At 33.6% G+C, this 13,785-nt stretch overlaps 2 protein-coding genes across 4 annotated transcripts in view; one reads left to right on the top strand and one right to left on the bottom strand.

The window, feature by feature from the left end:
• Positions 1-13,785, bottom strand: part of LOC136024637 (E3 ubiquitin-protein ligase Ubr3-like) — a 259,618-nt gene that overhangs the window by 159,579 nt on the left and 86,254 nt on the right. Inside the window, exon 8 of the mRNA XM_065700068.1 lies at positions 3,236-3,415. Within this exon, the coding sequence (XP_065556140.1) occupies positions 3,236-3,415 (180 nt within the window). The remainder of the gene's footprint in view (positions 1-3,235; positions 3,416-13,785) is intronic.
• Positions 4,392-9,871, top strand: LOC136024647 (lactosylceramide 4-alpha-galactosyltransferase-like). 3 transcript variants are annotated; one of them, XM_065700078.1, is made up of 2 exons: positions 4,392-4,478; positions 8,376-9,508. In XM_065700078.1, exons 1-2 carry the CDS (start codon positions 4,434-4,436, stop codon positions 9,372-9,374), a joined length of 1,044 nt encoding a protein of 347 aa, XP_065556150.1. In that variant the 5' UTR covers positions 4,392-4,433; the 3' UTR covers positions 9,375-9,508. The 3 variants fall into 3 exon arrangements, with proteins under 3 accessions (XP_065556150.1, XP_065556162.1, XP_065556156.1); XM_065700090.1 differs by lacking the exon at positions 4,392-4,478 and adding an exon at positions 4,630-4,713 and having other exon boundaries at positions 8,376-9,871; XM_065700084.1 differs by lacking the exon at positions 4,392-4,478 and adding an exon at positions 5,812-5,931.

Below are 13,785 nucleotides of genomic sequence, written 5' to 3'. Positions count from 1 at the left end.
TCTTGACCGTGGCGAAACGCCTGCAACTATATTTTTAGACATACAGAAAGCTTTTGATTCCATTTCTCATCAAATTCTTTAGTATAAGCTTTCGAATGCTGGTATTCGTGGTAATTGCCTTAGGTTACTTGAATCGTATCTTCATGGGAGGCAGCAGATACTTGTATATAATGATGCTAGATCTGATTCTTTACAGCAGTCAGATAAGGTTGGTGTTTCCCAGGGATCCATATTAGGACCTCTGCTTTTCCTAGTTTACATTAATGATTTGTGTTCAGCTACTGGAGTTTCTTCTATAGACACTCAGTTTGCTGACGACACTGCAGTAACCGTTTCTGGTAAATCTCGTGAAGAGCTAGTGGTCAATTTAACATCCACATACGACAGATTGTCTACTTGGCTCTCTGATAATAGACTACTTCTGAACAGAAAGAAGACGAAGTTTATTGTTTACAGCAGAACGGGTCACAAGTTTCCAGATATAGAATCAGTTTCCCTTTCTGCGAATGAACCTGAGTCTGTTATTGAAAGGGTTGTATCGATAAGATATTTGGGAGTTGTGTTTGATGAGAATTTGTCATGGAAAGAGCAAATTAATCAGGTTAGAGCAAAGTCTGCCCGTGGAGTTGGTATAATGTGCAGACTGAAAAACCTTCTTCCATATTGCGCTCTTAATCCCTTTACATTTCCCTTGTGCAATCCCATTTTGATTATGCATCTATTATTTTTTTGAACACTTTCAAAAGTAATGTTACCCCTTTACAGATTATCCAAAATAAAGAAGTTCGTATCCTTAAACCTTTTCTGCCATCGCCATCAAACTTCCCCTTAAAATCCACAACAGAGACCCTTTTTTCACTTATTAATATTCTTCCTGTTCGGCAAAGTATCCAATTTTTAAGTGTTATGTTTAAGATTAAGCTTGAACGAGAAAAGCTCCCCAGATATTTTGCATCGATGGGTCTTATTTCTTCTCCTTCATCTTCACAAGTTGAAACCTGTAGTAAATATAATCTGCGGACTCCTAAGGTAGTTACAGAGAGGTCGCGTTTTTGCCTGAGGTATTTGATTCCTCTACATTGGGAAAGATTGAAAAATGAGATTGATTTGAATGTAAGCATAGATGCTATAAGACGGAAGTTGAAAAGAGTGCTGATTGAAAGTTATAAATCTAAATAATATGAAAAAATGTTTTTTTTTCTTTTAAGGATGTTTATTATTTTTTTAAGTATTGGGTTGGTTTCCGGGGTTCGCCCATGAGGCCTCCAGATGTCTTATGACTCGCTTGGTTTTAAGTTGTAAATTTAATTGTGTCTCAGGATGGTGCGCGGAGGATGGAAGTGGTATCGTACGGCACGGGATTTGTTTTTTATTTATTTCTGCCAAGATTGGTTAAGAGAAGTATTTATTTTTAATTTTTGTGCATATTTAGTGTTTCTTAAAGGTAGCTCAATTGCATTCGAGCTATACTCTCAGCCTTGAGTTACCTAATATTTTGTATATATTGGTTATAATAAAAGAACCTTGAACCTTGAACTTTTTTGTACATTATTTTTGTATATAATGTACAACATGTATGTTTTTTGGTCAGTAAACAATACTGGGCATTGAATTTATATTACATTAATACGAGCAACAAAGTTACACTGACATGAATTCGATTATGAGGATCTACTGACAGGGTTTGAAATAATCTCAGAGGACCTGCCAGGGTCTGTGCGAATTCGAGAGGTATTGAGCTACATCTTGGTAAAATTTGTATTTACAGTTCTTACCCTTAAAAAAAGCAAGACTTATTGTCCGTCACATCCGTTTGCTTTTAATTTGTTATTTTTTTTAATTGGCAACGGTAATTCAAACGTTTCTTTAATAACGGTATTATCAGCCCGAAATAGGTCACCTATGCATGGAAATTTAGCTGAGCCTATTCAAATTGATTTCCACCGGATCTGATTTGATCCCCTTGATATTAAGAGAGTTTTTACTTAAAGCGTTGTAGATTGAGGGATGGTCCTTACAGTTGCGTGGAGAGATGGAAAAGTCTTTGTATCATTTTTTTTTGGGGGGGGGGGGGTAGTAAGGAATTGAGGTAATTGCGGGTGGAAATTTATGGTAAGGAGGTTAGGTGTCAATAACTCTGTCTATCTATCTAAGCCTTTCTCCGCTGGTATGAATACTTACTTGTATATCAAATTAATTTTTTTTCCAATGTTCGACAAGTTACCTAACAAACCTTCTTCGTCAAAAAAATTGGTAGTTGAGAAAAAAAGTCGAAAAAGCATTTTTGAGTCTTTCCGGGTTTCACGTAAAATGTGTTTCTTGTAACAGAAAATCATCAAAATCTTCAAACCTGGAACTGGTAACCCATTTTCGCTATTCACGGATATGGCTGGGAAATTGAGCTTTCAAGATCACAATTACTTTTGTTGAATCATAGAAGCCTAAGAAAAAAACTACTGCTTACAAGTCTTTGCAATACACAGTCACTTGAGGTCAGCAAGCAGTCACTATGTGAAAATTTATCATTAATTATTCGTTTGACACCACGTATTTTAAAGGTAATTTTTCTTCATTTTCGGTATTTTGTTTTAAAAATACATAAATTGTTTGACACAGATTTCGTATAAAAATACCAGGAAACTATAGACAATATATAATTTTCATTTAGTTCTTGTCTTTAAACCTAAAATTTATTATTTATTCTATTTATTAATTTTAGGGGGAAAAAGCTCTTTCCCACTTGGAAAAAATTTAAATATTGAAGTAGCTCAACGGCTGTTTATATTTGGAAAAAACATTAAAACAATTTCGCAAAAAAGCTTTTTTCAAACTTATCACCTCTACAAAGCTTTCTGCATGTTTTCCCTCCTCCTATCCCTACTAAATAACAAATCCATTTAGGTCTCAATGCCCTGGAAAACAGCGCCCTAAGGACTAGCTTTACAAGTGTATTTCAGCGTCTCATTCTTAAAATAACAATACTTATTTATTAACATTAAAATTACTTAATCTGCAAGAAGCTAATAGACACAAGGCACTATTATTCATAAGCTCTTTCTCTTAGAAAAATAATAATAAACGAGCTTGCATAAACAAGAAAAGTTCAAATTTTTGGAATACCTCAGCAGTGTTTGCAACATTAAATTGAGACATGCCAAGACCCAAATTGAAACTATTATATTACAGGCATGGACAACAATGAATCAAAAGTATTGAACTAGCAAATGAAACTTACCTTGGAACATGGCCAAGAAGGAGAACCACATCTTCAGTAGTGTTTCATCTTGCATAAATCGTAGTGCAATATTCTTGTGGGACAAAACATTGTTCATATCACTGACAATGGGCCAATAGCAATGATCTTTCATCGTATGATGAGAACAGTCCACTACCATATGAACATTCCTCTCAGTATCTGCAATAATAATAATGATAGTATAATAACAATAACAGTATAATAACAGTAATAGTAACAATAGTAAATTAATTATGCTGTCAAAGCTACTTATTTAATATAACATTTTGGGTGGCTACCATATGAACATGGGTGGCTATCCACTACCATATGAACATTCCTCTTCGTATCTACAATAATAAAAATGATAGTATAATAATAATAATAATAGTATAATAATAGTAATAATAATAGTAAATAAATTATGTTGTCAAAGCTACTTATTTAATATAATATTTTGGGTGGCTATCCACTACTGTATGAGCATTCCTCTCCGTATCTACAGTAACAATAATGGCAGTATAATAATAATAGTATAATAATAGTAATAATAATAATAGTAAATTAATTATGTTATCAAAGCTACTTATTTAATATAACATTTTGGGTGGCGGCCACCAAGATGAGGCAGGGAGGCTGGAAACTAACCTACTTTAACATCTTATTTACTTTTCTTCTCCAATCTCCCTGTCCTTGTGTATATACTAGTGAAATTGACAGGTCCCTTTTCACAGCAAAAACAGGATACTTAATAGCAAAAATCCAGCGCCTGTAGCCCAATGACAGATCCAACTGGCTTTACTGAGGTTATATTTTCTGCAGTTTTGGCTTACTCTTAAACAAATTTGTTGAAAAAAAAAAATCTTCCGACAGTTTTAACCTACGAATCTGTAAAATAAAAATTCCAGACACATCCCCCCTCCAAATTCTGGACCCATCACTTTGCATAGCCAGTCTTGGCTAAATTCAACATAAGCAACATAGGAATTTTGATACCAATGGTTAAATCGAAAGAATCGCATTTTAATGCTGATTTTAAATATGTAAGTTTCAACGTGTCTTACCTATCAAAAGTTAAGAGCCTGAGAAAATTTGTTTTTGTTTTTATTTAATAATATTCATAAAACACTTTTGAGGGAAGTGTGACTACATTTATATTTTCTCAAGATCCCAAGCTAAAAAATGAAATTCCAAGGGCATGGCCAAGACCAAAGAATCGAAATTCGAAGGAGAGGCACCCCAGGTATGCTCCGTTATTTTCTTCTTCGTTCATCAGGACCAACCGAAAGCAAATTTTTAAAGCCTCTACAAACTGGTTTACAACGTGTCTTCATAATAAAGCTGACTATCAACATTTTTACACAAACAGGCCGTTATTTTAGAATACGAAAATCAGTATTTCAAAGAATCAAAAGACTAAAACAGTCTGATATTTTACAGTTTTCTTACCTCGCGATAGTCACATTAATAAGTTATAGGTATGTAACTAAGTATATTTTCAGCTAAAAGAGATTTACTGAAAACTTACATTTCTTTAATTGTTGAATGACATTCCTTAAATTACAAAACAAAATCCAAAATTGCACAAAAAATGGACTTACTTGACAAAAAAAATGTTACCTGAAAATCATTCTGTCCTCTCCAAAAGAGGGGAGGGGATAAATGAAAGTAAAGGGTATTATGTTACAAATATAACAGTAATTCATACGGACGTTTTTTTAGTATGATTCCCCACCTCCGAAATAGTCCTCGTGGTACCGGTTAAATATGGGTCTTCTACTAAACTAAACACTATAATGACAATTTAAAGATATTTTATTTATTGCATTTTTAGAGGCGCTTCTATTTTAACTGAGCATCCCTCCACAAAGCCATGTCCAAGATACTAAATTTGACTCCCACTCCCAGAAATTTTGTTCACTCGTAAAAAGGCAACAAAAAGCATATAAACAAATTTTTGACGCGTTCATCACCCTCACTCTTCACGTTCAAAACTTAAAGTTCTTAAAAATGCTTCTCTTTCTATACTATACTAGATTTGTATACTATACATATACTATACTATATATACTATACTATACTATATACTATAGTATACGTATACGTATACTATACTTTCTATACTATACAATACTAGATTTGACTCCCGCTCCCCGAAATTTTGTTCACTCGTAAAAAGGCAACAAAAAGCATATAAACCAATTTTTGACGCGTTCATCACCCTCACTCTTTACGTTAAAGTCTTAAAGTTCTTAAAAATGCTTCTCTTTCAAAATCAATGGCCCTTGTGTTTAAGTAATATTGGGACGAGTCGCTCCTTACAGTTCGTTACCATAAACTGTTTGATAGCGCACTTGGGGCCGTTTTTAATGCTATGGTTGCTATAAAGAGCGGTGCTGTTATCTAGGGGCTGCAATGTAGCGTTGGGTGGCGTCACCAAAACGTCGTCAATGCAAACCATTGAAGTGAGTTTCCTACAGAACGTTGAGTATCACAGTAACGTCAAATGGCGACACTGCCAGTTGCACGACGGTCATCATAACGTTGATAAACAGTAGAAGGACGGTTTTTCCCTGTAGCGATGATTATTTTGTGAAAATGATGAGTGGAAACGTGACTTGGACGAGTGAAAACAGCGAGCATTAATTGATTTTGTCGTGTATGTTGGTGTAAAATATAGCAAAATGCAATATAAGGTACTTGTCCGTTATAGGTTTAATCATTCAAGTTGTTCATCCACTGACACACTGTAAAACCGGTTTCTTTGTTTAGTTTCTTTCAGCTTAGCGTGATATAAGACAAAGAAAAGTGACAGAATAGATAAGAAATATATAATTTGGGTTATATATTTGCACATTATGGGTTGGGGGTAAAGTATTTGGACAGAATGAAGTTAGAAAACGATTCTTACTTCATAATATGGAGATTGTACCTAATACTTTTTGCATGAAGACCTGCTATACTTTACTCCCACCCCAACCCTAATTTGCAATTATATATCCCAAATTTGTTTCTAAAGTATTATATTCTTAGCATACAAAGGTATATTTCATTGGGGTTAACATGATTTCACTTCTTGGGTGGTCGGCGCTATAACAGGCCAGTATCCAGCATAATTTTGAACAAGAACAATAAATTTGTAAATTCTGAATACACAATAGATAGTGATCTTTTTTTTATTTTTCGTATATAATATAACAAATTACAATAATCAGTGCAACATAAATTTGAATAGAAATAATAAATATATTAATTCTTAATATACAATACATGGTCATTATTAACAACCGTCATATGACAGCCGCTAGAAAACGGCACAGCTTTTCTATGAATCCATAGGTCAGGAATGTATCACTACTCTTTTATAAACCAAAATTCTTTGCAAAATATTTCATTTTAAAAGTTATGTGTCAGGTCATTTAAAGGTTAACATGCCAGTATTCTAATCAAACCGCTCTTGTGTTTCAGAAGTTGTTCATACAAAATTAAGACAAAAGCTTAAACTTTATTGTAAAGATGGAGGCATTGAGGAGCAGGCAGCCCCTCCCCCCTTAAGGAAAAATTTCTGTTCATTTTAAGTTTTAGTGTAGCTCCTTACTTTCAGGTGGATAGAATTTTTTTTTGAATTTCTGATCTTGTTCAAATAATGTGATATCCGGCCCCCCTCTTTGAAAATACCCTACCCCATAGAAAATTCCTCATGAAAAGCTCCGCCCACATAAAATAACCCCCTGAAATTTCTGACGGTTCCGTCCGAAAAATTTTCTAAGGAGAATTGATTTGAAATGTCTATAGATTCGAAATGCATGCTTTCAATTGAAGAAGAAAGACTAATTTCTGTTTTTTTTTTCAAATTATGCAGGAAATCCTACCCTCCGTGTATTTTTTTTCTGGAAATACCCCCTTCCTCCAAGGTAAAGTTACTCAGTCGTAGAGTTCCCTCACGGAGTGTCTCGCACATAAAATTCCCCTCCAAGGAAAAGTCCTCCAGACAATTCTGACCCCACTGAAAATTTTTCTCGGAACATCTCCGCATGTAAAACTGAGTCGGCGAATAAAAAGTAAGAAAATCTAAATAAAAAATATAAAAACTTTCATTTAAAAAAGCAGGCAAATTCCTCAAGTGTAAAATTTCCCCTGGAAAGTTCACCAACAGAAAATTCCCCCTCCGCCAAAAAATATCTGCATACTTCCCAATAACAGATACTATACGTAAACAACAGGCAATTTTCATAACTTTTAGCCCTTTCTCTAAAAGCTGTAGAGGGCATTTTAACCCAAAAGGCATAATTATTGGATCTTTCAACTATGCTGAACAAAATGGCTCAAAATTTTGGTCAGAGAACTTTGGGGGAAAGGGGCGTAGGAGGGGTATGTTAGCCCTCCGCTCTTTTTGGTTACTTAAACGGCGATTGAACTTTTAATTTGAGCTCGAAAGAATCTTTTTCTATTTTTCTAGGACCATTGGGTCGATACGATCATCCCTGAGGAAAGCAAAAAACAAATCACATTTGTGATCTTTCTTCTGCCAAAAAATCCAAATTCAACATTTTTCCAGATAGGAGCTTGAAACCCCTTTAAGTAGGGTTCTCTGATACGCTGAATTTGATGATGCAAGTCTGTTCCTTGACTTTTTGAAGGTGTTTCCCTCTTTTTCGGAAATCAGGCAAATTTTCTCAGGCTGGTTATCTTTTGATGGGTAACACTAAACTTAAAGGATTTTATATATTTAGAATCAGCATAAAAAGCCAATTTTTTTGATGTATCTAGTGATATCAAAATTCCGTCTCTTAAGTTTTAGTTACTATGGAACCAAGTCCCTCCTAACTTATAGTCAGTTAAAACGAACTGTTTGATTCTCAGCTGTGGCAAACGAACTTAAAATGTTATAGGAGCCAATACTCCACTTTAGCCATATTCACCACTTATGCTGTTGTACATATCCCCATCCACTTTCCCCCTCCCCCACGCTCAGCACAGGATGCTCAATCTCGATAACTCGAACGCAATACTCGTTGTTTGGACATCAGCTACTATGTTTCACTCAAGAACCGCATCAGTTCCAATCTTATCTTTTTTAAGTGTAATTATTTTTAATTGTTAATTTAAACCCCGCTAATAAATTTATATCTGATTTTAGGTAGAGATGATAACTCAATTCAACTTTCCTCTTTTGTTGGGATTAGTCTTTTTTACATCACTGACAATATTGCGAACACAATGGAAAGATGTAACTGAAGGAAAGTGGCTTGAATACCAAGACAACGTGCAGATTTACACGTTTGAAGAATTCAGCGACCATCATGATTTCAATACAACTTTTTTCATTGAGAGCAGCAACGCAGAATACTTAGATCCTAGACAGTCCTGCTGCGTAGAAGCTGCTGTCAGAGCCCAACATCCATATTCAGTCGCAGTCTATATGACAGGGATCAAATCAGACACAATTCAAAAAAAAAATGAATGGATTAATGAGTTTTCGAATTTAAAGCTAATTCATTTAGATGCAGATAAATTTTTTACAAATGGTAACTTAGAACGTATTTATAATGAAGTTAAAAGTAAATCCAAACGCAAGATAGAACATGAAGCAGATTTAGCAAGAATTGCTCTGCTCAAGAAATTTGGAGGATTTTATGTTGATTTAGATACAGTTTTGATGAAACCGACAACACAACTATCATCTTTCTTATTAAAAAACTTTGCCAACGGGATAATGAAATATCGAAAAGGACACCAAATAATAGAGGAAATATATCGCCGTCTGAATGAAACAAAATCTAGTCCTGTAACCTATACTGAGATTGGTAAAGATTTAATTAGAAGGGTTGTGGAAGATATTTGCCATTTCAAAAGAAAGAAAAACAATTTTGCCGAAGCTGCTAAGATTTGCAATATTACGTTTCTCAATGAAGAAACTTTTTTGCCAGTGTTTTGGGGACAGTGGAGGAGCATATTTGGAAAACCTATAAAATTAGACTCCTTCAAAGTAGCAACAATGAATGCTGCTTATGCTATCCACTTTAGCAGTTCCTTGACGTCGGATATTCCTATTATAGGAGGCAAAGGACAGATATTTGATCAGATAGCAAGAAAATACTGCCCAACAGTGCACAGAATGCTTCCAAAATTTTACTAGTTCAAAGAAACTTAGTAAAGTACGAGCTGAAACAAAAACAAATATATACAAATAATAAACTAGTAAAGTGTTACTTGTAAGTTTTACAACATGGTGGTTTTTCATCCACATACGATTGTACTGAAAGATTGCAAAGGCTGGTTTACGACGCATAAGAATTATAGTACTAGTCACAAAGTTCTTATTGATGTTCAAGGTACAGAATAAAACAGGCACGTACGTCATGTATTTTGTGGGGGGGGGCTGTATCCAGGGAGTGGGTGGGAGTGGTAGGGGGTTTGTCATAAAGTTCTATTTAAGATCTCTCCTTTAATTCTCAAGACAATTCCCAAGAAAGATTTTCAGATGGGACAAAATTGGAATTGGAACCCATCGTAATAAATTTCATATTTTATATGTAGGTGTCTTTTTGTATTATTTAAAAAACTCTATCCTTTTTTTATGATTTTGCTACATTTTTTTTTGTTGATGCTGACCAATAAATTAATTTATTACAATTCGATTTTATTGATACACGTAGCGAAAGAAAAAGCGTAAACAAAAACGCATCGCTCAAATAGTGCTACTGTAATACAAGTCCTCCAAGAATATACTTAGTTTCCCCTTTGCTTGAAATTGATGCAGATAATGCGAGTCTGATGGTTCTATGCCACTACACCATAGAACCTTTCAGTTTAGCACAACTTAGGACGTAACGTAAGTATACGTTATATTATGGAGAATTTGATTACATTTGTGGAGACATAAGAATTATAATAATAACATAAGAATTATGTTTATTCTGGGGAATTTGATTACATTATGGAGAATTTGATTGGATTGACAATTATTATTTCTCCATTTCTCTATTCTCCTTTTCTCTATTTTTATAAATATTATTTCTATATTTTTATAAATATTTTATAAATTTTGAAAACAAATTAATAGAATTTTCCTAGAAAGCCCTTCCCACTAAATCACAGCTAGACTCCCCATTTCACATTTTAAAATAATTTGCTTATGAAGATTTTTGATGATGATTACAATGTTTTCGTAGATTTTTACGTTAGCCAAGTGTGAAAAGACACGTGTGGTAGGTTTTTTTTTAACGTAACGTAGGCCAACCACTTAGCGCAAAAAATGACATAAGTTGTGTGAAAGCCACTTGAAACGCAAGAATATGCGCAATGAGTATGATCCGATGAGTGACCAACATGAAACTAGTAATATGAGCAAGATGAATGCAGGTTAGCAACGTGAATAAACTAATTACGAATATTTCATTACTAAATTAATTACCCTAATACCGACATTTATAAAAATTCAAAGAGTAATTTTATATTAAGAATTAACTTAGCAACTTTATTATAGTAAAATCATATTAAATTAAGTTGACAAGGTCTAAAACAATTTCCATTTTTGAGTGTTTGAAAACATAGGTCGATAGAACGTCGCTAAGAATAATAAAGTAAAATGATAAACTAGCCTACCTAATTTGTGAATAGTAATGTCACCAATTACAGGATTAGAGTAGAATATCTAAGAACTAGCGTAGCTTGAAGTAAATAAGAAGTAGATTAGAGCAGAATATCTTTCTAAGAATTGGAGCAGATTAAAGAAGATAAGAATTAGATTAGAGTAAATAATATTCAAAGAATTGGAGTAGATTAAACTAGTTAAGAATGAGATTTGAGTAGAAAATCAGAGTAGAATAAAATAGAAAAGATTTAGATTAGAATATCCTTCTAAGAACAAACTCTGCATGTCTTTACGCTTTAAAAAAAGATCTGAAAACAGGACAAATCAAGTTGTTTCAGATAGGTAATGAAACACTTAAGATTATGAACATAATTTTTAAAAGTGGACGTACCTTGTAATTTTAGTAAAATTAACTAAACTTATAACAAGAAAGGTATAAAGTGTAATAATTACTGAAACACTGGCTTGATTTCGGTAGGAAGAAAATTACTTAGTATGATGGGATTCCTTAGACTTAAAGATGCCGCACATAAAGCTTTAGAAGAAGAACAACATGATTTAAGGAAAGGGAGGATGTACTGATTAAATTCCGTTCTTGGACTAATGATTGAGATGTGTCTGAATTCATCATGCCCGTTAGTTCTTCAATTTTATAAATTACTAACAGATATTTGACTCAACTAACAGAAATGCAATAGTGAAGATCCTATTTGTGTTCGGTATATTATATAGGTGTATTAAAGTGACTAGTGCTTTGTGCGAGTATAATTTGTATGGTATACCATTAAGGTACGAAGTAAGATGAGACGTTTTTTCGGTGTGGAACCAAGAGTTAAGCAGGGACGCATGCTATCCCCGTTTATGCATATTTTGTTTTTTGCCTTATCGAACACGACAAGGAATTGGGAGAAGAGGATGATGAATGGGGAGGTAAAACTACTAAACTTAGATTATGCAGGTTATTTGAACGCCCTAGAAGAAAGTGCTACCGAAGTGAATAAATATTTGGAAGTTTTGAGAGATGAGGTGCAAGGAAACATTTGAAAATATTTTACCACTTTTACCACTATGACAACTTTTACCAAATATTTGGAAGTTTTGAGAGATGAGGTGCAAGGAAACATTTGAAAATATTTTACCACTTTTACCACTATGACAACTTTTACCAAATATTTGGAAGTTTTGAGAGATGAGGTGCAAGGAAACATTTGAAAATATTTTACCACTTTTACCACTATGACAACTTTTACCAAATATTTGGAAGTTTTGAGAGATGAGGTGCAAGGAAACATTTGAAAATATTTTACCACTTTTACCACTATGACAACTTTTACCAAATATTTGAAAGTTTTGAGAGATGAGGTGCAAGGAAACATTTGAAAATATTTTACCACTTTTACCACTATGACAACTTTTACCAAATATTTGAAAGTTTTGAGAGATGAGGTGCAAGGAAACCTTTGAAAATGTTATAAAAAGACTTAATCGCTTAGAGTAGGAATGAATAAAGTTGAAGCAGTGATATTAGGAAACTGGAATATCGACCAAGTGGATAGCTTCACGTATCTCAATAGCATTATTTGTAAAGATGGTAGATAAAGTGAAGGCGTGAAAAAGTAAAATAGCCAAGATGCAGGGTGTTTTTCAGAGTTAGAAAAGTTTGGAAGAATAAGAGAATAATATCCGAAAACAATTAAGATATTAGAAGCCATGGCAATGACAGTGGTCAAGGGCGACTCTCAAATATGGGCGCTAACGTGTTTCCAAAGAGTCGACCAAAGGATATATGATGTACTCATTTGACTGACCGCATTTCAAGCAAAAATCTGCACGAGAATTTTGGTCTGCCGAGAATTTTCTAGGGCTATGATGAAAGAGAGGTTATGATAGCTGACCACATTTTACGGATGGAGATTTATAGATTGCCAAAGATTGTGCTTATTGGTTGTCCATTTGGTGTAAAACAGGACGCAGGTCGTCTCTAAACGGAGAGAAAAGAATCCATAAGAGAGGATTTAAAGCAAATTGGAGCTTCACAAGAAGGTGTGAAGCATGGAGTTGTGAGTAGATGGGGTGTGAAAAGCGCACTTAGCTCTACTGGGCTCATGTGACTTGGTGCTAAACTGAGCTGTTGGTGGTAGTGATAGCAGCATCATTCCGATAAATACCTTATTTCACAATGAATAAAAGAAAACTGTCATGAATACAAACCGCAACGTTAAAACTAATAATAAACGTAAATTCAAATCCCGTACATTGGGATAGGCTACTATATAAAAATTTTTAGCTGTAAGTTTTATTTAGACCAAACGATCTTTCGATTTATAAATAAAACTAAAATAAATATCGGTTAAATCTTTCATAAAACAATGACTAAAAGAAACTAGCTTACCTTACTTATTTGACAGTTTTCAGCGTCACTTATCTAGATTTTAGAGGGAATGGGAAAAAAAAAGTCCCCCTGGTTTGTCTATTACTGGTTATTATTTATTATTATTAATATTTTTTGCAGTTTATTTACTTTTATACTTATTTATTATTATATTTTATTAATTATTTATTACTGGGTGCAATAAATTTTACAACCAGATATTAAACAAGTTTTGCATCTATATTTTCCCACCACTAATAAATTGATTTTTAATACGACACAACTAAAGATCATATCAAAATGTAAGCTTTTGGCATATTCTATTTTATTGCAAAACATTAATAGTTTCAGGAACTTGTCAGTTATTGGAAACACACCCAAAAAGTTAAGTTAGGTTAATCCAAATGAAAAATAACAAAACATGATGATAAAAAATACTTTAGAAACAAAATCATGGAAACCTAATCAAACTCAACTCAACCTAACGTAACCTAACCACACCACCACTCCTAATATGCAATTTTTAAGTCCAAATTATAAAAGTTAGATGCATTGTATCATCCATCACTTGTTTTTTTTTTT

This window comes from Artemia franciscana, chromosome 1 (assembly GCF_032884065.1).
Source record: "Artemia franciscana chromosome 1, ASM3288406v1, whole genome shotgun sequence".
Lineage (NCBI taxonomy): Eukaryota > Metazoa > Arthropoda > Branchiopoda > Anostraca > Artemiidae > Artemia > Artemia franciscana.
Note: the sequence above shows the minus strand (reverse complement) of the source record. Positions and strands in the feature narration are given on the sequence as shown.